Source organism: Bicyclus anynana, chromosome 1 (genome assembly GCF_947172395.1).
Source record: "Bicyclus anynana chromosome 1, ilBicAnyn1.1, whole genome shotgun sequence".
NCBI classification, from domain to species: domain Eukaryota; kingdom Metazoa; phylum Arthropoda; class Insecta; order Lepidoptera; family Nymphalidae; genus Bicyclus; species Bicyclus anynana.
This window is the reverse complement of record NC_069083.1, coordinates 1,206,458-1,232,506: the sequence shown is the minus strand read 5'-3', so window position 1 is coordinate 1,232,506 and position 26,049 is coordinate 1,206,458. Positions and strand designations below refer to the sequence as shown.

The window sequence follows — 26,049 nt, the reverse complement described above, 5'->3', positions numbered from 1 at the left end:
ACAGTTTTAGTAGTATCAGGGTGTTTTATGATAGTGGCGATGGTTTTTGTTTAAGTACCTACAGGTAAAAATAAAAACAGAATAAAAACCCATAACCCAGCGAGTCATGAATCTGCAGTAGCAATGAGCAGGCCACATAGTTCGAAGTGCCGATGGACGTTGGGGTCCCAAGGTGCGATCATGGCGACCCCGCACCGGAAAGGGCAGTGTTGGTGCCCATCTATGCTTATGTGCTTATTAAATTATTTTTTATTATTATGCATAATATACTCACAAGATATGCATAATATACTCATATGATATGATATGCATACTTAATAAAAACAATTTGTTATTATTATATAATGATTTATTTATTTTGCTATCATCCGCGAAAAGTTGACGAACTCCTGCGACAACGTCACCCAGGTCTGACTCAACATCTCCTGAGGATGCTTCGGTTTCGGGGTGAAACGTACGTAAAGAGTATTTTGTCGGACCTGGGTGACGTTGTCGCATGGGTTCGTTGACTTTTCGCGGATGATAGCAAAATAAATAAATCATTATATAATCATGATGAACTTCCGCAAAGTAACGCCTGCTTCTATCCAATATTTGTTATTATTTTCGTGAATTAAAATCGGTTTGTGTTAGTAGATTTGGTATCAACCGCTATTACCAAATTAGATAGTTGGGCAATTTGTCTTCAAAGTTCCCGTGAGCTCCCAAGAGACGCAATTAAACTTGTGCAAAATTAAGAGCGGCATTTTCGTGAATTACGAGGTCGTGTGCCAAACAACTTGCCTCTCGAGCGGTCTGTCTTTGATGAATTATAAGATGGCTAACTTTGTACATTTCTTTGAAGAAAAATGCACGTAGACGGGCTTTGCTAGCTGGTAATAAAATTTATTCGAGACACATGGTTCCGTACAATCAATGTGCACTTTTTAGATGCTAAAATGCATTCAGTGAGAATTCAGTGTGAGCTAGGTCTTGTAGCCATGTGGCACGTCGATCCTCTTTCTACAAACGCTAACGCTTCGAAAACTAATAAAATGTATGTCGATGACTTGATTTCGTGACCTGTCGATAGCAAATGTCATGTCCATACATTTCTTAATTTTCGAAGCGTTTGCGATTGTAGAAATAGAATCGTAGCGCCACGTGGCTACAGGCCCTGCCTGTATTGTTGAAGGATTTTCCCATTTTGTATAATTTGTACTTTTATTGTCTCCCTGGTTTAAAACCTTGTGCACATCACTGTATGTAACGTACACTCCTTTTATGAAAATATAGGAATAGATTGCGGTCACCTTACCAACTTCGAAAATGATTTTCTATTTTTTTTTTTTGAAAATAATTGCGAAATAAACGGATTCTCCTCGAAGAATGGAGCCCTCATTCGCACGCGAGTTTTTTTAACGGACGTTAAAAAAGCGTTTAAATATAGTATGAAGTTAAATGGAAGGTCTATTTGCAACTCCCAAAATTGAAAATGCGGCACTGTTCGAAAACAAGCGTCGTTTTTAGAAACGCTCTCGTGTAAACATAATATACTTCGAAATGCATTTGTTGTATTTGAACGTTCGTTAAGAAAACTCTCGTGCGAATGGGGGCTAACTAAGTCAACGGGAAGTAGTTTTTACCTAGTAAGACTAGGTTTTTTAGTCTTTACAAGTTAGCCCTTGACTGCAATCTCACCTGATTGATAAGTGATGGTGTAATCTATGACGGAAGCGGCTTTCGGTTTCGTCGGTACGTACGTCTTTGTCGGTATGGTGGTAACTAGCCACGGCCGAAGCCTCCCACCAGCCAAAATTTAAAATTAGAAACAAACTTAGAATTTTAATTAGTAAGAGATGATCGTAATTAGAGTTTCAAAAAAGTGATTTAGTAAATAGTGTTTACTTAATTTATCTAATAATTAATCTTAGGCGGTTGCATACTCCTAAGTTCCCTCGTAAAACATACTTTATGTGCAATATATTACTAAAGTTATGGTAGGGTACTTACGAGCATACATACTTAATTAGTAAGCCTATTAACTAAATAGCTGTTTATATGTATAGGATGCAAATTACTTGAGTATTAATGATGCTTGATATATAACAATAATAATTAATACTTACACTTAAAAACTTGGGTAAATCTATATATAGTTTTTTTTTCTTTATTTAAAGAGATTTTTCGCTGAGCGAATATGCCTCTCTGTTTTAACTTCAATTTAAACTTAATTTTATTACACTAACACATCTATAAAAATTCTTATTCACAGAACGGTAATGGATCAGATTAGGACGAGGAGATGCGAAAGTTATCTTTTGTCAATTGCAGCCTTAACCATTTGTACAATTTCCATCGCCTTATCGGATAGTTTTAATGACAGCATACTATTGTAATATCCTACAGAATTAAAAACTATATTTCCTTTAAAATTCGTTTATCAACTTCGTTCCGTGCACATTCCGTTAAAATATGTAACTTTAGGTACGTGACACACAGTGCAGTTAGATGAGTCCGATTTTCTCATATTATAATTATGCAAACTTATTTATCGGAACGGGGAAGAAAGGAAAACTCAGCTGATGGTAACGACAGTTCACGACAGATACGTTCAGTCCGAAGACGGCAGTAGGTATTATGGGTACCATTGACTTTCCAACTCCTTTCCAACTTTTACTACAAAATCCTCGGCAAAAGAGAACCCTAATATTTCATACGTATGTGTGTACGGTCAGCGAATATTTTTTAATATCGCGTTCTTATATCATCCGCTTGATTCGTTGATCAGTAATATAAAAGAAAACGGACAAGTGTGAGTCGGACTCGCCCACCGAGGGTTCCGTATGTAGGATCATTATGAATAGTTCAGATATCGAATTCAGAAGATTTTCCCGAATTTCGAAACCGCCTGTTTTTAAGAAATCAAATCAAATCAAAATCAAAAATCATTTATTTCAAGTAGGCTCAGTTTACAAGCACTTTTGACACGTCAGTTGACTATTTGTAAAGATTCTACCACCGGTTCGGAAGGCAGGTTCTGCTGAGAAGATACCGGCAAGAAACTCAACAGTTGCTCTTTTGAAAAAGTCATACAGTATTATAATTTACAATTAAGAATTTATTATAATTATGTATAGTTTTAAGATTTTTGTAGTCTATAACGATGTTACTTGCTAAACATAGTTCTAGGTCAACGGGAAATACCTTCTGAGTTATAATTCTCTTGATAGTGTCGAAATATACGTTTTTGCTGAATAAACACCCGTAACTTTTAATACGTAAACTTAAAAGTTTAATTCTTTCACAACTCTATGGGACCGTTGACCTGAGCACCTCCACGCTATCTCGGAATAAAGGGACAGAGTGACTGACAACAAAATGATCTTAAAAGGGTTCCGGTTTTTTATTTTGAGGCACGGAACCCTAAAAAGCAATAAAGGTAAACCGGAATATCAATCCCCTTCAATGGTTTAATACCGCGAAATTTCTGTACAACGGTTTATCCAAGACAACCTTTTTCCCGTTTTGTGCCTCATAATCCCCACAACGCGGACGTTAATATCATTCAGGTGGACAATGTCGTTATTGGATCAAATCAGCTTTTCATACGGAGATAATACGGGATACATTTTGTCGACATTGATTTGTTTGAAATATTCATGTATCTGTACTTCTCTATTTATTACTAGCGGACGCTCGTGACTTCGTCCGCATGTAATTTACTTTTCAACAAATCCATAGATTTTTTGGGATAAAAAGTTGCCTATGTGTTAATCCAGACTATAATCTATCCCTACTTCAAATTTCAGGCGATTCGGTTCAGTAGCGGAGACGTGAAAGAGTAACAAACACTCATACCATCAAATTCATAAGGTTTTTATAAATCTCGTGAATCCAAGGATTTTTTCGGGATAAAAAGAAGCCTTTCAGATAAATTCTCGTGTTGGCTCATGCCCACGCTAGGTGGCGCGACTTGTTTTAGCAAAGAGTAGGGATTTAGAGAGTTGTAGCGATCGGGTGGCGGGAACGACTTGCGATTTAAGGTGCTCAGCCTCGGCTTCAGTATGCCCATGGTTCGTGGCGTTCTAGCCGTCCACACTTCTTGTTGTGTAATTCTTTATAGGATAGGCGGGGAGAGTGAATTGAGTGCAATAGGGTGTTTGTTAACTGTCAAAGGCGCCTTTAACCCTACACACAGCGTTCACAAGTGCGTGACTCCACTGAAGGTCATTCTAGGGTCATCTGCCACTCTAGGGTCTTATTTTGGTTACAGTTTGTTTTGATAGTTAAGTTGTCCTGAAAAATAATGTAAATCATAACCGTTGTTCAACATTGGTTTTCTTATTTATTAAATACCTACACCTTTGAAGCTTCTGCCAAAACTATACTAGTGTTATGAAGAGCTAAAGTTGTGCTGTAGCTGTGGTGTTGCAGGGGATAATCTCTTTATGTATTGAACCGATTGTGACAATTCTTTTACCCTTAAAAAGTCACGTCATAGGTTTCATTTTATCCCCGTATTCTCACGGGAACGGGATAGCCCATCTTATGGTAACTGGAACTAGAGGAAGAATAAAGAGCAGGTAGGACGAATAAAGAAGTCCTGGCTACTGGAAATACTATTCCTGGAAGTACTGGCTACATAATAAGGGAGTGGACTAAAGGCTACTTTTCCGCCTAACTATGAGAAGACGGAATACGGAGAAGTTTAGGGAGCTGACCGCCGACATTCAGTAATGTAGAGGCACTTTGAGAAGCAGATGGTTACTGGAAAACCATTGCTTCTATACAAACTTCGCAGAAAAATTAGCCTAACATGTTCGCATAGAATTGTAATATAAAGTTTTACTTTTTTAAGATTACCTACCTAATGGCAAATAGTATTTTTCTACTACATATTCATTACTAGCGGATGCTAGTTTTCCGGAGAAAATCAATTTCAAATTTCAGCCAAATCGCTTCAGTAGCCGCAGCGTAAAGAACACCCATGTGTGTGATAGTGTGATGTGTGTGTTTGTTAATCAAGCCAAAAGTTTGGCTCAAGCCGTGCTGCATTAATTAGCTTATGACTAAGGCCCCCGTAGGGGTTCAAACTAGTCGATGATAGTGGTGAGTTTTAGCCGGTTATATTTAATTCTAATGAAGATGATTTAGTGTAGAAATGTTTTTTATTTTGTTAGTACTCGTGTATGCGGAGGTTTTTAGATATATTTAGACTTCATAGCTAACGAAAGCGGGTTAAGGTTAAAAGCCTACTTGACCAAACCGGATTGTGAATACATATTTGCAACTATTAAAACGCACCAAGCAAGAAGAAACCTAACTTCAAGCTTGTACATATGGTTTTCCGTGCTTCAAGTAAAATTTTAGTGACTCGATTGTCCAGTAGTCAATTTATGTGATAGCTGACACCGCACGGTTTTACCCGCGTGGTTCCTGTTTCCAATGGACTACGGAGATAATATATAGCCTATAGCCTTCCTTGATAAATTGGCTATCAAACACTGAAAGAATTTTTCAAATCGGACTAGTAGTTCCTGAGATTAGCGCGTTCAACCAAACAAACAAACAAACTCTTCAGCTTTATAATATTAGTATTTACAATATACAATTGTTATAGATTGAATACAAGTCTGATCATGAGTCAAGATACGAAACAAGAAAAAGTCTTTCAAGAGCTTTTCAGGAAACTGAAACTGAAAAGTTCAATGAAAAACTTGGTAGGTAAATTGGGAAGTTGGAACCGTAGTCCGGTAACTGGTGGAGCTGTTTTCCCGGTGCTTCGGCGAGCATAACCTTAGACTAACTAAACCCACCTTGTTAACCCGATTTGAAGCAACGTGCTGGGTCAAAGCTCTCTCTTGTAAAGAGCAATCTCTTGTAAAGAGAGTGCAATATGATGGAGAAAAAATATGTTGAGAGTATCTAAGCAATGCAATAATTGTCGGCCTACGGCGCAGTGGTATGCGCGGTGGATTTACAAGACTAAGGTCTTATTCCACTGCAAACCTATTGAACTGTACAAGTTTCGCACGTCGCACGTCGATTCTCTTTCTACAAACGCTAACGCTTCGAAAACTATGTGAATGACAGATGTGATTGATCACGTGATCTGTCGATACACGTGATCAACATGCCAATACTCTAGATCTATTATTGATCCAACTTAAAAAGAAGATGGTAATTAAGGCAAGGAAACTGCCAATCTGTTCAATATCACCAACAAATACTAAACAAAAAATTAAAACAAAATATCCGGAAAATATCTTTGAACAGGCTACTCGCCTGCTGTACAAAACTAAGAAGATTTTTTTCATATAGGCAGTTTAGATGACTAGAAACTAGTCATATTTTTATTTGTGAAAAAAATCTCATAATTGTAATATTTTTATATAACAAAATTGTATTTTTATCACGTCACCGCAAACGCCAATCGTAAACTGTGACGTCATTCGCTACAAGGCATCGGTTTGTGATTGGCGCTTGCGGTGACGTGATAGTTCACATCACTGCAGGAGCCAATAACGCTATTATCTCTATGAATGACGTCACTTGCTAATGTGTTGTGTTTTGGCGCCAAAAAAATTACATAGATATTTTTTCATATATATTAATTTTTTTACTGGTTATTATTGACGGGACAAAATAAAATATAGCTTATAATACTTCCATAATTCAGTTTAAACACTGTTTACAAAAGAGGCAAGTAGCCTACTTCGGGCGTTGTGAATCGCGGCCGCATAATGTAATCAACGAAGAACTTCTCAAATTGTCTCAAAATATAAAATCGACTAAATTGATGATGATGATGATGGCGGATCCGCTGTGGTCGCTGCTTTGAAGATGCTAAAATTATAAATGGCCGGAAACACGGAGGTTGCAAGGGCATCGTCCCACACTTGTGCACTTGAAATAAAAAGGAATATAAGGCATTGTACAAACGTAGACGTCTTGTATTTGTATAAATATATTTATAGATCGTATTTATAGATTTATACGTGTATTTAGTTGCTGATTGGTCTGTCAATCACAGGCCCTTCAGATTTCGGAAAAGAATCTGCTGAAGTTGTGAAAGACGGAAACTTGACGGGATAGTATCAGCCCCATGAAATGCTTTTTATGAGGCTGATACTATCTTTTACCCATTATGAAAAACACTGCATTAAGAAGTAGTACAGTAATTAGTTAAGTAGGAAGACAATCCACACCGCTTTCGGTTTTTGCACGGCATCGTACCGGAACGATAAAACACTTGGCGGTACGTCTTTGCCGGTAGGGTGGTAACTAGCTACGGCCGAAGCTTCCCACCAGCCAGATCTAGACCAATTAAGAAAACCTCAAAGAGGCCGTCAAAGGTTTTTTTTTTCTTAATAACTGTTGTTTACGCCCGTGATATCACCCTTTTAAAGGCTTCCACTGAAAACCAGTACCACAGCTAGCTGTAGCTTCATGCTGAGTGGGAAACCTTCATTTGGTCAGTGCAATTTTGTAGCTTGGCTTAGTTTAATGTTTTAACTGACCAAATAAAAATGATTTTCTTTCTTCTTTAAACAATATTATGCCAGCTGTGCCGTTGCATTTAGCGCGTTCAACCAAACAGACAAACCCTTGAACTTTATAACATTAGTATTTTTTTATATGAAATAGGCTCGCGCTTGGCCACGATTTCACCTGATAGTAAGTGTAGATGTTGCCTAAAGTAAACGTTGCTTATGTAGGTAAATTGTACGGTTTATAGTGTCAGTATAAAAGTGTCTACGTTTGCGCACCGCCTTAGCTCAAGCAACCGGTTACTTTAATTATAAGAGAAGTCGGCCATTTTCCTTTTGTCGGACCTTGTTGCTTGAGGCCTTGTCGTACTCATACGACCTTTACTTAATCTCCAATGTTGTCCTACTAATATTATAAAGACGAAAGTTCGTGTGTAATTAGTGTGAAAGTGTGTAAATGTGTAAGTATGTTTGTTCCTCTTTTACGCTGCGGCTACTGAAGCGATTTGGTTGAAATTTGGAACGGAAATAGATTTTACTCTGGATTAACACATAGGCTACTTTTCATCCCGGAAAAATCCACGGTTCCCGCGGGATTTGTGAAAAACTAAATTCCACGCGGACGAAGTCGCGGGCGTCCGCTAGTTGTAAATAAATTAAAACGAATGTGAGAAGGTACTAGTAGTATAGTATGATATTTTTTGTACTATATAAATATTGGGTAAACTAAGCCCAAAATGTATGACATTGAATTTACTAGAGTAATATAAATATCTACTTATCTCAAATATTAATGTTGTTCCTTACCAAGGAAGCGGAAGTATATTATTTATTTATAGACTAGCTGTATCTCTGGGCTTACATCAGTGACGTAGCTTGCCTTGGAGGGACCCTGTATCATAAGTAATTGGGGGCCCAATAGACAAGCGGCAAATCCGGAAAAATCTCTTTAGTTTTTGATTTACCTCTAACTCTTTCACCACAAAGTAAAATTGTTACTAAAACGTTTGTTGATAACATACTACACGAGTTGTAATAGTTTATTTGTTCAAGTGTAGATACATTGAAACAAATAAAGAAAATGCCTACATTTCTATAATTATCAAATTTAATAAAATTTTTAGGTTCGCTTAATAATTAATCCGGTAAAAACAAGATTGCTTTTTTGAATTTCTGAAGTAAATCTCTGTACGCAGTATTTTATGTTTTCTTTTTTCGGGAAACACCAGATTAATTAATTTAATTTTTGATTTAATCCCCCTGTAGTACGGGGCGATAGCTACGCGTCTGGTTTTCATGAATATATCTTGAGATCACAAATAAATAAATAAATAAAAAATAAATATACTTAAACAATACACATCACTATCTAGCCCTAAAGTAAGCATACAGAGTAGCTTGCGTTATGACTACTACGATAGTTGATATTATAATATTAATATACATTTATATACTACATATAAATACTTATAAAATGTATAAATACACACAGACACTGGAAAACACCCATGCTCATCACACAAATATTTTCCGGTTGTGGGAATCGAACCCAAGGCCGTGGATGCAGTAAGCAGGATCACTACCCACTACGCCACGCGGCCGTCGATCGATCGATCGGTCGATCATAAATAAAGCAATGACGTCCAAATTAATCAAAAAAAGCTATACCTATTGTATAATCAGCATTACAGATTAATATAACTCTTTAAAATTGATCTGTTAAATGCAAAATAATTCGTTATATTTGGCTAATAGTTCCAGAGATTTGCACGATCAAACAAAATGACTCTTGAGATTAGTGTACATAAAGATTATATTGGCATAGATTAACTAGTGTTGACAAGGGTGCAAAGGGTGTTCTCACACCGTTTGTATCGCGTCGTGGAAAACCGTTGCACTGGAAATGGAAAACCAGTCGAGAGCGGGAGGCCGCGCGGCTCGCTCGCCTTTGCCTGACTTGCTCTTAAAAAAAAAACTTGAGCGCGCGGGAAAATTGACAATAACAGTTCATTAGTAGCTTTACCATAGACAATAAACACAAAAAAATAAAAGAAATATTATATATCTTTATCGGTGTTAAGTAATAAATATTTTTATGTAGACTTTAGTCGAAATTTACGTGCCATTTAGTAGGGGTTAGTGTAGCGATTTTAATCTTCCTAACGACAATAATATTGTAGAGAGATTGTTTATTTATTTAAATTATAACATGACGGATACGAAGAATTTGGAGGCTGTCTCCGGCAGCGTCATGGACGGTGTAGCCGAGAAGGGAGGGGCGGAGTCCCCTACCAAGAAATGCCCGGTGGAATACAAAGTATATCCGATTAGATGGCTGGTTTTGTTCATATTCGTGCTGTATTCCGCATCGAATTCGATGCAATGGATACAGTACACTATAATTCAGGACTCCATCGTCAAGTACTACGGGGTTAGCAGCATCACTGTGTATTGGACGTCCATGATTTATATGATCACATACATTCCGCTGATCTTCCCGGGGAGCTACCTGTTGGATAAAACTGTAAGTTGTCAGTTAAGTCACCTTATAGGTTATTTTTATTCTTTACAAGGTAGCGCTTGACAACAATCTCACCTGATGGTAAGTGATGATAAAATCTAAGATGAAAGTGGGCTAACTTGTTAGGAGTAGGATGAAAATCCACACTCCTTTCGGTTTCCACACAGCATCGTACCGGAATGCTAAATCGCTTAGCGGTACGTCTTTTGCCGGTAGGGTGGTAACTTGCCATGGCTTAAGCCTCCCACCAACCAGACCTGAACCAACTAAGTAAACCTCAATCGGCCCAGCCGAGGATCAAACCCAGGACCTCCAGGAGGTCTTGTAAATACGCCGCGCATACCACTGCGCCACGGAGGCACTCAAAAGGTTAGTGAGAGTACACTGTCACTTGGCATCAAGTGAGTTCGTATGACCAAATGTTATGTCAATATCAATATTATCTAATATTTTTTGTATCTGTTTGTCATAGTCGATGTGTTTGATTATTCTTTTTTTGAAAAATCTCAAATTTAATAAAAATTCATGTATTAAAAATCTTTATTGGTTAATATTTCGATTGTCTATTGACTTTAAGTTTGTATTTTTTCAAGTAAGTATATAAAAGAATATTTGTCATAATATATTTTATGTATGTATAATCCCATTCCCCTTCAACTAGTCGAGAACGACTGTATTAGGAGTGGGTACGACATTAGTCGAACGGGGCGTCTAGCTATTAATACTTATTGAACGGACTGACTTTACAATTCTGTGAAAAACGACGCATTAAAATTGGTCTATTGGATTAATAGAAAAAAAAACGCTACATAACTAGTAGTTTGAGTTTAAATCATTTAAATTGCTAACTCCCAAAGCAACAACGGTCGTATTCTACAGTTGCCTATCATACTAATTTTCTACGTGTTGCATGTACCAACATGGGATGGAAGCAATTGCAAGGTTTTAGCTTTTATAAATTGAGAAAAATCTGACTCTCGTTCTAAATTGTTAAAACTTATAAAAAACTATCAAGACAGCATCGTCTCACGAGGAAAATAGTCCTAATTTATCCACTTTCGTGCCATTATGTTCGTAACAATTCTAACCGCGTAGCTAGAGGTGTAGACTCAAGGTTTTGTTTTGAGTTATAACAATGCACTTACGCCATTTTTCTTATTGTACAAATATGATGCTGCTCGAAAATGGTTGACCTTCTTTTCGAGGGCTCCATACGTTGAACCCAACGTTTTAATTACATTTTTATATCCGTATTTGCAGAGGCCCGCGATTCCTTCGAGTAAAAATTTTGTTATTTTTTTTACAAACACCACGCGAACCATTGATTTTCCGGGATAAAAAGTATTAATAAAATACTTAGACATGTTTTGCTCTAATGTCTAATTTATCTTTGTATCAACCATGCAAGTTGGTTCGGATGTATGGCTGTGAAAAGATGGTCAGACTTACTTTTGCTTTTATAGATAACTAGCTCACGCCGCGCGGTTTCACCCGCGTGGTTCCCTTTCGCGTAGGAATACAGGAATACTGTATAGCCTATAGCCTTCCTCGATAAATGGGCTATTTAACACTGAAAGAATTTTTCAAATCGGACCAGTAGTTCCTGAGATTAGCGGGTTCAAGCAAGCAAACAAACAAACTCTTCAGATTTATAATATTAGTATAGAATTCTCGTTCTATTTCACTTTTTAGTGAGCCTCTACTTTTGAGGACCCAGAAGGACTCTAGGTTCTATTTAGACCAACTTAATCATAAAAAATTAGCAGCATGTTTTGTAAAAATGTGCTCCAAAAAATTTTCGACATGAAATACGGGAAGATTATTTGAAAAATATTTAAACGTTAAATGGAAAGGACATATCGGATTTCATATTTGCATTTTAAATGCTAGTTGAATTTAAATTGCAAATCAAACTTCAAATAAATGGTCTATCCCAGTTCGGCGTGCGTCATTGATATACTAGTGGTAGATATATTGGTTAATTTGCATACTCCGTGCTTCCTAACTTGATTTCTGTGGAGGTAAAACCATTTAGTATGTTACATAACTAATTAGTTCTCCTAAGAGCCACTTTCGCTATGTCTACACATTCACGTCTACGCTTAGAAATAGAATCTTATGTATGAATGGATACAAAAGATACTTCCTTGATTTTTTATTAGGTAAGTACTAACCTTTAGCCTTGAGCCGCGATAGCCCAGAGGATATGACCTCTGCCTCCTATTCTGGAGTTGGTCCGAAGGCATGCACCTCCAACTTTTTAGATATGTGCATGCCAGTTTAAGAAATTAAAAACCACTTGTCTCAAACGTTGAAGAAAAAACATAGTGAGGAAATGTGCAAAAGGCCTAAACCATCTCATTCTGAGAGGAGACTCGTGCTCAATAGTGTGCCGGATATGGTTTGTTTATGATGAAGATGTAGAATACTGAGATTTTCTTTCTTAGAGGAATTATTTATTAGAGTAATGTTTCAAATGATGAAGGAAAAAAGTCATGAGGAAACGTGCATACCTATCATCTGCGTGTGTGAAGTCTGCCAATCCGCATCGGGCATGGTGAACTATTGTTCTAACCCCTCTCATTCTGAGAGGAGACTCGTGTTCAACAGTGAGCTGAAAACGGCTTGCTAATGAGCATACCCCTTAAAAGTATGACGGAATATAATATTCCTTATGAGTCTGGTGTTAAAAAAATGATATCTGCCGGTACTTCCAGAGATTAGCCCTCTTAAACAAAGAAATGTACACACACAGTCTTCAGCTTTTAATATTTCAAAATATTACAAAAAAAACTCCATAAATTATACAGTAAACTGACTAGATATTGCTTCCAACCGAACATAATTGTTCGGATCAATGCCATCATACAATAGGCGACAGATGATGATTTTCAACGGTTCAGCTACTTCATTTGCATACAGTAAACATTACTCAGCATACATATAAAACTACGTACTTATACAATTTAATTTAGAGTAGAGCCGTGATAGCCCAGTGGATATGATCTCTGCCTCCGATTCTAGAGGGTGTGGGTTCGAATCCGAAATCAAAAAATCAAAATCAAAAATCATTTATTTCAAGTAGGCTCAGTTTACAAGCACTTTTGACACGTCAGTTTTGTAAAGATTCTACCACCGGTTCGGAAGGCAGGTTCTGCTGAGAAGAAACCGATAAGAAGCTCAAAAGTTGCTCTGTCCGGTCGGGGACATACACCTCCAACTTTTCAGTTATGCGCATTTTAAGAAATTAAATATCACGTGTCTCAAACGGTGAAGGAAAAGCATCGTGAAGAAACCTGCATAACAGAGAATTATAAATTCTCTGTGAGTGTGTGTGAAGTCTGCCTAACCCCTCTTATTTTTAGAGGAGACTCCAGCTCAGTAGTGAGCCGAATATGGGTTGATAATGATGAATGATGTCTCATTATCATTATGTTGTTTATGATCAAGACCGACATGAGAACGAGTTATGAGATGTATGCCATGTACATTGCATAGCTGAATTGGTGTAATATTTATAGTAAATGCTATATTTACGTTATTTTTCTGCAAAATTTTGGCCCAAATGTTTACTATAGCATCAATAAATTGAGTTGATTGATTTACTGCTAGCTCGGAACTGAAAATCACCAGCAATATACGCAGTTTATCCGATTCTGTGTAATATTTATTTATTTATACAACTTTATTTGCAAATACTTGAAGAATATTAAACTATACCAGTTATAAACGATGACAAATAGCAAAAGGCGTCCTTAACACTAAAAGTAATATAATGGAGATAAAGTCGTTACCAAAAGCATCTAATGCCCGAAAATTCAGGGGAAAAGCTATCACTTAATAATTCCGACCTGATGAAAATTTATGGAAATCTATGGATTTATGGAAACATCATAATGTATATCGGTCAAATTTCCATGACTCGCTAATCATAAGGTGAGATCGCAACGAAGCGCGAATTTGTTTTCTATAAAAACGATGCCTTGTCCGTTTATGGAGCAGTAGAAGGTTGTTATGACAAAAAAGTAAAAGATATGACTGTTATAATGGTTGCGAAGTTTACGCAAAAAGATGTGACTGACGTTTGTTCGTGCTATAAGCGTATTAAAGGACGATTGTCAAAACTGGTAATACGGGTTTATTGTGAAACTGTTTTGGCACAAAGATTCGTCGTCATCAAAAACGTTAACAGCCCAAACCAGTACAACTGTCGCTTGTATGATACACAGACAATGTGCACAGTTTCAAATAATTGTATTAATCTGTTTACTCGTATATGCAATACCAAAGCTTGTAAAGCTGATGCTTGGACCGATATCATCTATAGAAATATTTTCCAAATATGCGATGCCTCTCCAATTTTTCAGTAATGTTCGAGAAACCTGCATACCTGATTTTTTTTTAATTTTCACGCAGAGAATTAACTGCGTGCGTGAAGTCTGACAATCTGCATTGGGCCCTATTTGGTCTAACCCCTCTCATACTAAGAGGAGACTTGAGCTCAGCAGTTAGCCGAATGATTGATGATGAAGTTATAGATTTCAAAGAAGCCATGATCGATATCGAGTTGCAAATCTTGTTCTTCTTAAATGTTACCTATTGTTTTAGATCTGTGTTGCCACCTGGCTAAAAGTTGGTTAAAAATATTGGTTTTTATCGATCAAATATTGTAATACTTACCTATATATCAAAGTAATGATAATTCACAATTATTTGTGACTTATTGATGACACGGATTTCTTCACTACATTATTGTCACTATTGTTCAATTCTCTTTTTGCTTTAATTAATTTTCAATTAATTAATTAATTTAAAAAAAAATAATTATCTGTTAAACAGGTTACTACTTATTGATTCATTTGAAAAGCTTAATGACTATAATGTAATTGATTAGTAGAATATTGTTGCTTGTCTTTAGTCTTATAAAAAACAACACAATGAATTTCATACGAATTTAGTAGATTAAAATCCAAGTTAAAGTGAAAGACTTGTTTATGAATTCCATTAGTATTTAATTGTATAATCTGAGATTTGCTACAATATGTGACGCACGTACGCAAATCAGTCTACTTTGGTTCAAGATGACCCAGCATCCGCAGAGAAAGGTCAAAGGCGAGACTCGCATATACATATTTAATCCCCGTCTGTAGGTCTAATGCTTGTAATAGCCAGACCTTCGTTAAATTTTACGAACCGAGTGTGAATATTTTCTATCATTTATTTCTTATCACAAATAAATAACAGATCAGGGTATATATTCCTTATGCCGAATCTCGTACCATTGGCAATTATATTTAAAACTGTGGAGTTTGGATCACAATTTTGGCTGGTGGGAGGCTTCGCCCGTAGCTAGACACCACCCTACCGGCAAATACGTACCTCCAAGCGATTAGCGTTCCGGTACGATGTCGTGTAGAAACCGAAAGGGGTGTGGATTTTCATCCTCCTCCTTACAAGTTATCTCGCTTCCATCTTAGATTGCATCATCACTTACCATCAGGTGAGATTTAAGTCAAGAGCTAACTTGTAAAGAATAAAAAAAATAAACGCTGGCTTTGTGAGGTTTTACTCATAAGTTTAAGTATGAAGCAGTTTTTGACAATCAGGAATTATATCTGAAACGATACGGTATGAAATTATTGTCTAGACATTAAGAATCCTGGCAACTTTTCGAAATACATTGTTATTTAAACAGTAAGGCTAGCCACACTCACTCAATAATATAACACCACTCCTTAATTGCCTATGTAGGTAGGAGAATATGCTATAACTTTCAGCTTTTATAAAAACCAATCGCCAGCTTTTGCACTACGTCACAAGCAGCGAAATGAACTTTTCCAAATGGCGCCCAAATATATTTTAGGGAACTCCGGAATGAGGTCCAATCTTGTTTCAAATAGATTTCAGTTAATTTACTCTGGAATTGTGTGCTAGAGTAACTCATAATCCTGATAACTTAGTTACGAGAAATATAATTATCGTCTAGTGATAAACTTTGATATAGATTGCTTCTTTGTAATTGTTTGTCTTTCGTAATGATTCACTGTTTAGTGTTTACACGTTACTAACAGCCCAGTGATGCTGACATGATCCGCGCTATCTGCTAATGTTATCATTATTATATAGTAACAGTACAGGCGTAAATATTTATTATAAATCACTATTGGATTCAATTCATAGAACGTGACGTCCAGCATCATCATTAATGTCCGCTGCTGGAAATGGGCCTCTTGCATGGACTTCCAAACAACACGGTCTTCAGCCATCAGTAAACCTTTCATAACTTACCAGACAGTACCTCAAAGATGTACTCGATGGCATTTAAAACATGTTTTATACGCCACATTTTCTGAGGAAACTGAATCAAAATCAAACCACGACATGATCATGAAAATACAACAAACATAACAACTAACTAAACTAAGGCATACTTAGTGGTGTTACAAATCAAATCAAATCAAATCAAAAATCATATATTTCAAGTAGGCTCAGTTTACAAGCACTTTTGACACGTCAGTTGACGATTTGTAAAGATTCTACCACCGGTTCGGAAGGCAGGTTCTGCTGAGAAGATACCGGCAAGAAACTCAACAGTTGCTCTTTTGAAAAAGTCATACAGTATTATAATTTACAATTGATAACAATTACTGTTTACATTTCTTATAGTTTTACTTCCTGTGTGAAGGTGGAAGCTGATCCAACGGCCTCCAAGCATCTTTATCATTAAGGAACTCATCAATGTTGTAGTACACTCTACTAAGTAAATGTTTTTAACACATTGCTTAAAGCTATGCATTGGCAGGTCCATCACAGTCTTGGGGATCTTATTATAGAAGAGTACACCCAAACCTACAAAAGATTTTTTTACTCTTTGGAGACGATATGCAGAATGCATACTACTAGATAGTCAGTTATTAGCGGGGACAGCAAAATAAATTAATGATTCAAATTAAAAAAATATTTCTTAAAAGTTGTAGGGAACGCAAATAACTGAGAGGCAGAATGGAAATAGAAATTTTGCATTGAAACCGTCGCTGTCTCCAGGCGTGGATTCAGAGCTAGACGTAGTTATGCAAGGTCAATAACGCGTATTCATTACTTCCACGCCAGTGCAAAGGGAACCGAATAATCCGTTCCCACTATCACAGACCGGCATTTTCAACGTTGATGCACAGAACACAGTCATAATAGTACAGGTTGAGGTAACGACGTACGGCAAATAGGAAAAACATAATAATTAAAAAAATCTCAATGAAACAAAACCTAAATGGTGATCCAGGAATTTTTAAAATCCAAATTTGTTTATTGCAAGTTAGCCTAATTTATAAACACTAATTAAAAGTTCTCCCTGGAGTCGTTACAATTTCAATTCGATTAATCTTCTCTTTAATGGATCTTCTTTCAGAATGGATATCAACATGAACATTCAGACTGACTGTGGATTTGTGGATTGATAAAAGAAACCAATATGACTGTTTTTTATTAAATATTAGATATTCTTGAACACGTTAGAGAATTCGTAATATATTGCCCACGTTAATTATTACAGACAGTAAGAAAAGGCACGAGAGATAGCACGTGAATTTGATATTTGCTTTGCTAATCGAAGGCTTTCACGCATACGAGAAACGTCTTCATTCTCGTAGTATCACTGGGGCGATAAGCTTGTTATCTAGAAAAAACTGTCCCTCGCATTCGAGAAACTCTCATAATTACTATACTTTAAGAAATAGATTCGTCTGTGTGTTTTAACGGCACAGGAAACAGTCAATATTCAGTTTATACTCGTATAGTGGAAACGGGCACTAAATCTCAACACGTTGGCTTCCCTGAACTCTCAAGTCTCAACAGATAAAGATGGAGCTCTAAAGAAAAAACTAAGAAAGAAATATTTTGTACGCCTATAAATATATTTACTGCATACCTTTCGTTTTGCAGAATTAATTCTTGTGATTCTAAAATTATCGGGTTGTTAAATTAATTCCGTCCATACTCAATGGCCATACTCATTAATTATCAATTTTAAGTAAATACCTCTGCCAGTTTGTTCAGTTTTCGTGTTTTAAACATTTAAGTTCTTATAAATTTTGGTAGAGAGATAACCAGGTACAATATTTGTTGTTGGAGATAAATAACTTATGCACGGATATTATGGTTTGCATTTGCAATGTGTATTATGATTACCTTCTGATAAACTTAATATATAAATGTGAAAGGTCATTCATCATGAAATCTCAAAACCGTTAGTTGTACAAATTTGAAATTTGACAGGGAAGTAGTTTACAGATAGTAGAGGTCCACTAAGAACGGGTTTTACGAGAGGGCCGGATTAACGAGGTCTATGGGCGGACAAAATCGCACACGTCGGCTAGTGATCTATAAGATCCTCAGCCCACATTGGAACATAGTGGGTTCTAAATTCGCAGTGGGTCAAAAAAATAAACTGATGATGATTGACTTATTTGATAAAGATTTTTTTGTTAAGACTGATTGTATTATGCAATATATGTATATAACAGAAAATAGGTGATATTACTGACACACATAACAAATATTATAAAAAGACTAATACAGCCTGTAATATATTTATCACACCTCTCGTCAACGAAACCTTATTGGCGTTAATAAAGTGTCCAAATATTAGGTAATCATGTTTTGATGGTGCTATTGGAAGATTAGCGTAATACGTTAAGTAGATTTCTTAAATCCCATGAATTGCCTTAAAGTTCCGATTCCATCATCAGAGCAGATGCAGGGTAGATAAATGTATAGTGTATTTGAATATATTGTCACCGAATATATATCTAGATATATATTTGGTGACAATGTATGTGTAGCTCAAATATTTAAACTTACCCGCACCACACACGTTTAGTTTTAACTGCGCAGTCTATAGCAGTGGCTTTAAAATGTATTTTGCATATTATATTGTATCTACTTACCTAGTACCAGTACTTATTAAGTATCTAACTGTGTTTTATTAATTGCATACCATATTTAGGCTAAAAATTGTTTAAATATTGTATTATCACCTCCCCATAGGTTTGCAAATAAAAGATTGAATTGAATTGCGCATAGATCAACTTATAGGCATGGTGCTATACTACCAGGGCAAATGAAACAAAATGTTGTATAATTCTATAATTAACAGGAAATAAGTGACATTACTGATTAGGATTAACACGAATCTTATTGGCATTAATAAAATTCGCAAATATGAGGTAATGATGTTTTGGTGGTGCTATTGAAAGATTACCATAATCCAGAACGATGGTCTCGTTTAATCTGCTAAGTAGATTTCCTAAAATATCCCACAAATTGCCATAATGTTGATTACTTGAATATCTTCTAGTAAAACTCAAATCAGACTTCTTTCGTGTTACAAGTTAAGCAGCCATTTCATAGATAAGACAGACAGTTGACTTAAGGCACGAGTATCATGCATTAAATTGTCGCAGACAATAAATATTTATGGTTTAGGCTTAGATTAATAAACAGGTTTAGGTTACTACACTCAGACTTATATGATAAAACGCTTATTAGCTGTCTAGCGTCAATGATAATTTAAGGACCCTGTTACTAAATATCATTACATGTAAGAATGGTCGTTATAGATTGAAAGATAAAGTCTAAACTAACCAGCGTTGGAAAAGCGCGCAAGCTGCAAATCCGCTGTAGTAAGTATTATAATATTAAGTCTGATGAACAAGCTTAAAATATGTACAAATCTGCCATATTTTCCCCAACAAAAATAGGTTATTATATTGTGCAAATGAACATTGAAAATTAGCATTGGTAAATAACACAACATAAACAAGATTTGCTGGTATATTTTGACTTCGCCTAAGGTCAGTTACTAGGAAACGCTTGTAGAAACTCAGTTGCTAGTGATTAAGTTGCATCCTCATATGTCCTAATAAGGGCGAATATCAGCTCACGGGATATTCCACATCATCATATCATGATATCAGCCGATGGATGTCGATTGCAGGACCTTGGGATCTCAACGTCCATCGGCTTTTCGAACTCTGTGCCCCGTTCATTACCACTTCAACTTCGCACTTCGTTGAACTGTATAGGTGACTTTGGTTCTTCTACGGATCTTCTCACTTTGATTCGAGCAAAGCTCGTTCCATCACCCTCTGTGACTCGAACTCGAATTTAGCGAACAAGTCTCGGAACCCTAGGTCATCACTGGCAACACGCACTGTTCGAAGACTTTTGTCTTCAGGTACTGAGGAATTTCGAACGATAATATATCGCGTCACATATCACCTGGTATTGAAGTAAGAGATCATATCCCGGAGATGGCTCAAACCTTACCTCATCAACCAGCTTCGGTTGGTTGAGTATCATTAGCGGTAGAGTACTAGTGTACTATTGAAATGATCTGCGTATTTCCCTACGTATTTGTTTGTCCTTTTTGCTACAATCTAATTAATATTTCGCTTCCTTAATTTTTTTCTCCCCACTTCACTCAACGCCACTGTGCATATAATCAAAATATATAATGAAGTCGTTACTGGCGTGATTGACGTTTTTTCTCAACTTCCTCGTTTCCTTTGAGATAAAGGTAAAAAGTTTGTTCAGTTCAATTCAAATGATCTCGTTTGTAATTGATTCGTTTTGGTATGTAAAGCTGGCAGTAGCTTTTGATACTGTTTTACACGGTTAAAATCGATCATTTCAAACATATTATATAAGTTTTTTAAATTAATCTATATTATTATAAAGACTGCAAATTAATTTACATGTACAAAATATATTTTTAAAATAAACATTCTTGGAAGTCTTGTCACAGTACTTGTCTTGGTGTATCTCAAGGCAGTATTACCGCTACCAGTATAATTAATTAAAAAGATAAAGTAGTTTTTAAAAATAGTCCACCATTTAAAATTATACCTTATTATACCTAATTAAATAGTTCCAATTAAAGAATTCAAATCATTTTAAATATTAAGTAAGTATACTAAATCATAAGTAGTTTGGACACATAAAGATAATTACAATAATTTAGTAGAAATCTAACAAATAAAATTATAAAATTAAAAATTACTACCGTCATTAAATTATAAATAATTTAAACTAAGTATTATTTTTTTTGTCAAATAAAATAGCTTGCGTTTGAGCGATAAACGTAATTTTGTGTATTTCGCATGTGACTTAACCACTGTAGGTTCATAATTAATAGATTATTAGCTAGTGTGTGAACCAATTACATGGTAATTGGCTTTCTTCAAAGATAAAAGAGATGATTTATTTTTATCTTCAATCTACCTAAATGTATGATTACAGTTTTATTAAAAGTAACTAATACGAGTACCTACCTAGTTATAAGTATTACCTACCTAGTTTAAAAAATCTCCTAAATATACCTGATGAATAACCTTCTTTTAATTCATTATTTTGTTCAACGTCTATCTGAATGACATTCCACATTCTTTCCCTAAAAGAAACTCCTTTGAGACTGCAAAAGTTTCAGCAAAAAATGTATCCGCTTATTTTTTGTTTCCTGCTATGGTAACGATTCTTGACGCGCATGTGTTTTTTTTTTAATTTTTGTTTTTTGTTGTGCCTTTTAATAAACTTTTGTTGGCTGTGTTGGGTTTTATATTTTCTACTAGTGAATACTTGCGACTTCGTCCGCGTGTAAAAAAAATTTAGAACTTTAGAAAGGGGAACATGATTTTTCTGTAACCCTCTCTGTTAACGCATGCAACAATTTTTTTTTTTCAACCGTTTTTCGCCACATTTTCATTGATGTTCTGCTTTTACTTGTAATTGTATATAGCGTATAGCCTTCCTCAATTTCTATTTCTAATTTAGGCTATTCAACATATTCGACAAAAATACTTTACAATTTAAATCATTCTTTTGATTAGCGCGTTCAAACAGACAAACTATACAATTAATTCAGATTACTCAAATCAGTAATGTGTTACTTTTACAGTTTTACATCACGTATATTTTTCCTCTACACCTTATTTGTCTATGCATCTTTATATGAAACGAACAGCTTTCTTTGTTTATTCTGTTGATTGGCCTATGTGACATCGGATCATGTAGCTGGCGTTGATTTCTCTCTTGTCTAAGTTTTCTTTGTACGGAGAATTTAATTATTATACCAAACATTGTTAAAGAAATTCACAATATTTGGTAGCAAGCAAGTATTAGCAACTTACAGTCTATGTAGTCTGCCAAAACTATCTAGTTTGACTACCTTTGTACTTTAGCGTTCACACGTGCAAGATGCAGTACCTATTTGAAACAGAGAAACTAAATTTGTGGGCCAGTGCGATAGAAATACAGTAAATATAGTTTGTAGGTGCAATGCAACTGGTGCATCGTATCTAACATTTGAATGTCGACATACAAACTAACTTCACCACAACTACGTAATATTCGTACTGCTACATTGGCCATGAATTAGGTATTCGCCTGGCTTATACGAGGAAATAAGTAAGTACTGCTTCTTTGGTTAACTTCGGGTCACAGAGTCCTGGGTTAAAATCCTGGGTTATGTCATGGAATAGCCCCTGAGCTTTTCTTACTTTCTCGGAGCACGTTTAGCCTCATTTTTATAATTAACATCTAAGTGGCCGCCAATTTAACATTATCCCCCTGAATTCTAAATCTATACTAATATTATAAAGCTGAAGAGTTTGTTTGTTTGATTGATTGAACGCGCTAATCTCAGGAACTATTGGTCTGATTTGAAAAATTCTCTCAGTGTTAGATACCCCATTTATCGAGGAAGGCTATAGGCTATATATTATCCCTGTATTCCTACGGGATAAATAAAATCTTTATTAACCAAAAATAGATACAAAAACCAAGTATTTGATTGCCTGTGTGCCTCCACACTAGATTGTTCTGTATCGTGGAGACCAGCTAGGATTTTCTTATGTTTTCCGTTGGACTACGATTAATAAAATACATTACGAAAAAGAAAAGTAAAGTGAAACAGTAAACAGAAACGTTAGATAGGTGTACATATTTTAGTTTATTTCATATTTACATTGAATAATTCTGTAAAGTTACAGCGCTGTGAGATAGGTCGTACTACGGCAACTTCATTTTTAGCGACATATTAATTTTGGAATAAATAAACATAAAGTTAAAATTCGAATAAGACGTGTTATAGGCGACTAATTCATCGTCGAGTGTAAAATAGCGGAATCGCATCCCTGAACTTCTACGAGCGTAACATCACATGGCCCTCAGGTATCAACTTCAGGGAGTTGATATAGTGCACTAGCCGTCAATTTGTTGTTCACTAACTTTGCTCTCAAAGTTATTTCGATGTACCCAGGTTGGCAATTTACTCTGCTCTGTCCCACTTTGTCCTTTGTCATATTTTTTGCGTTCATGTACCTACTCGTGTGCACCCATGTACTTTTTTTTTAGTTTTGTACAAGCGAGTATCTTTTCAAGCTAAATATAGCCTTCACTAGCTGACGCCGCGGTTTCACCCGTGTGTTTCCTGTTACGGTCCTGTCCAATATGTATAATATATATGTAGCCTATAGCCTTCGTCGATAAATAGGCTGTCTAACACTGAAAGAATTTTTCAAATCAAACCAGTAGTTCCTGAGATTAGCGCATTAAAACAAACAAACTCTTCAGGTGTATAGATTGTATTTGGAATGTTTGTTTGTTTTCCTTTTTAAAAAAAACATTGATATGTTTGATACCTACGGTTCGCTTTATTGTTTTTTTATTTTCAAATTAACGGCTAAGCAACAAGGAGAGAAGATTAGCAATCAAATCTATTAGTAGATCATCATCATCATTATTAACCCATATTCGCTCACTGCTGAGCTCGAGACTCCTATTAGAATGAGAGAGGTTAGGCCAACAGTTCACCACGCTGGCCCAATGCGAATTGGCTGACTTCACACACGAAGAGAATTAAGGAAATTCTCTGGTATGCAGGTTTCCTCACGATGTTTTTCCTTCACCGTTTGAGACATGTGATATTTAATTTCATAAAATGCACACAACTGAAATGTTGGAGGTGCATCCCCGGACCAGATTCGAACCCACACCCTCCGGAATCGGAGGCAGAGGTCATATACACTGGGCCACCACTAAATTATTAGATACTGCTTGATTATTCATTTTGGTACATTTGTTTTAAATTTGTTCATAGATGGAAGACAAATAAATTTAGCACTGATAACTTATTTATCTTATACTTAAAGTATATTTGGAGGCCGATTTTTCGGTGGGAAATTACCCTACTACAGTTAATTTAATGTAGGATGGTGCGGGTGACAGTTCGTTTCAAGAGTGAAAGTTTGCCGCGATTCAGTCGACTGTCACCGTACCCATGCTATCTGAAAAACACTTCAGCAAAGACGCAACGCCAAGCAATTTAGAGTACTAGTAAAATGGCGCATAATAACCCGTCTATGGTATGATTATAGTAAATATCCTCGTCCAAGTTTTCCTCGCTGCCATATTAAGCTGGATTATCACTTAACATCAGGTGATACAGTAGTCAAGGGTGTACTTACAGTCGTGAGCTGAGTTACTTACCATTTTTTTTCAAGATATAAAAAATATTTCTAGATATTTATAAATGTTGAATTTTGTATGCACGTGTTCAGTGTTTTTTTATCTACATTGTCATAATATTTTTGTTAATTCATTTTAGTAGGCCAAGAGCCAGCCGCGCAAACTAGTTCACCAGTTAGACGCGTATTATCGCACGGGGTTTACGCGCGAGCACGTTTTACGTTTACAGCTGAGCTGTTTTTACCGCTACAACTGTAATTTAAAATCCTCTGCGGTTTAAAAGCGCGCTGCAGCAGAAATTTTATAACGAGCTAAAATGTGAAAAAATGTAACACAACTCATTCGTCTGTACCTCAGACCAATTATAGAAGGACCTGTATCGCACTCATAGTCACTTATATATAGTCAGGTATTTTTACGGAGCTCTTTAACCGACGAACACGGTTACAACTATTTAACATCGATACTATAGAGACAGTTTCTATAATCGCATTAGATCGTTGATCATATACTTTGACAGAAAAGTAACGTCTAGCGAGGCAGGTCCTATACAATAATTGGGCTGAGGTCTTTACCTACCACAGTAAATGGAAAAAGCTAAATGTGACGCTATACCTCAGATTTTCAGGAAAATATTTTTATTCTCTTCCTCGAAGAACATTATAACATAAGATTGTTTCTTTAATAATAATTTTCAAATAAACTGAGTCTATTGAGTACCGAGACGAATATCTTAGCATTCCATCGATTCACTGTACGGGTGCCGGGTCCATCGCGTGGTAGAGAGAAAAACTCTGAGCAGAGTCATGAACTTGTGGCTACAAGGGTAGGGTTAAGGAATTCCTTGACGATCGATCAACACTCCCCTTCTCTGTTCGTGTTGTTCTCCCTGCCTAGCCTAATTTGGTAAGATCCTAATAAAGCAGCTTTGTATACTCGTTCTAATATAGAACTAGTTGCACTTCTAGAGAGGCCAAGGTCTTAAGCAAGTTGTAGAGAGATTTTGCTGGTAATCCTCTCGCACCTACTTTTTTTTTAAAATTGTAATAAAAACCCTATTATGTAAATGGTTGGTAGGTATACATTACACACAAGTATATAGATGTCAGAAAGGGTACAGACATTACGTAATATATTAAAAACCTTCAAAATGAAAAAAGTTCGTTTTTCGTTATTAAAACTGTTTTTAAAAACTTTGATATTGTGCGCAATGGAAAAATTTGAAACTCTGTAACAAGTAACAACCCAATAAACGCAAAAGCATCAACTTTTACGAAGTAGAAATCGACATTTTGTTGAAAGTTAGTCAGCGGAACGGTTTCCGTAAGTATTGTAGTCTGCACCAACTTCTGTAAAACGGGAATGTTAGGACAATCTGCGATACAAAAGTTTTGAACATTTTTAATGGTGTTTCTTTCGTTTAAATTTTAAGGCAATTAATTAAGAACGTACGGTACGATGCCGTGTAGAAACCGAAAGGGGTATGGATTTTTATCCTCCTCCTAACAAGTTACCCCGCTTCCATCTAAGACTACA

General features: G+C 36.0%; 1 protein-coding gene across 4 annotated transcripts in view; it reads left to right on the top strand.

Moving 5' to 3' along the window:
• LOC112050867 (feline leukemia virus subgroup C receptor-related protein 2) overlaps window positions 1-26,049 on the top strand; it is a 56,361-nt gene that overhangs the window by 16,356 nt on the left and 13,956 nt on the right. The window contains exon 1 of one of the 4 annotated variants that reach the window (XM_052891253.1): window positions 9,400-9,996. The exons of the other annotated variants lie outside the window; for them this stretch is intronic. Coding sequence (XP_052747213.1) covers window positions 9,682-9,996 — 315 coding nt within the window. The 5' untranslated portion in view covers window positions 9,400-9,681. Of the gene's footprint in view, window positions 1-9,399; window positions 9,997-26,049 lie in introns of those variants that run through there. 4 annotated transcript variants of the gene reach the window in all.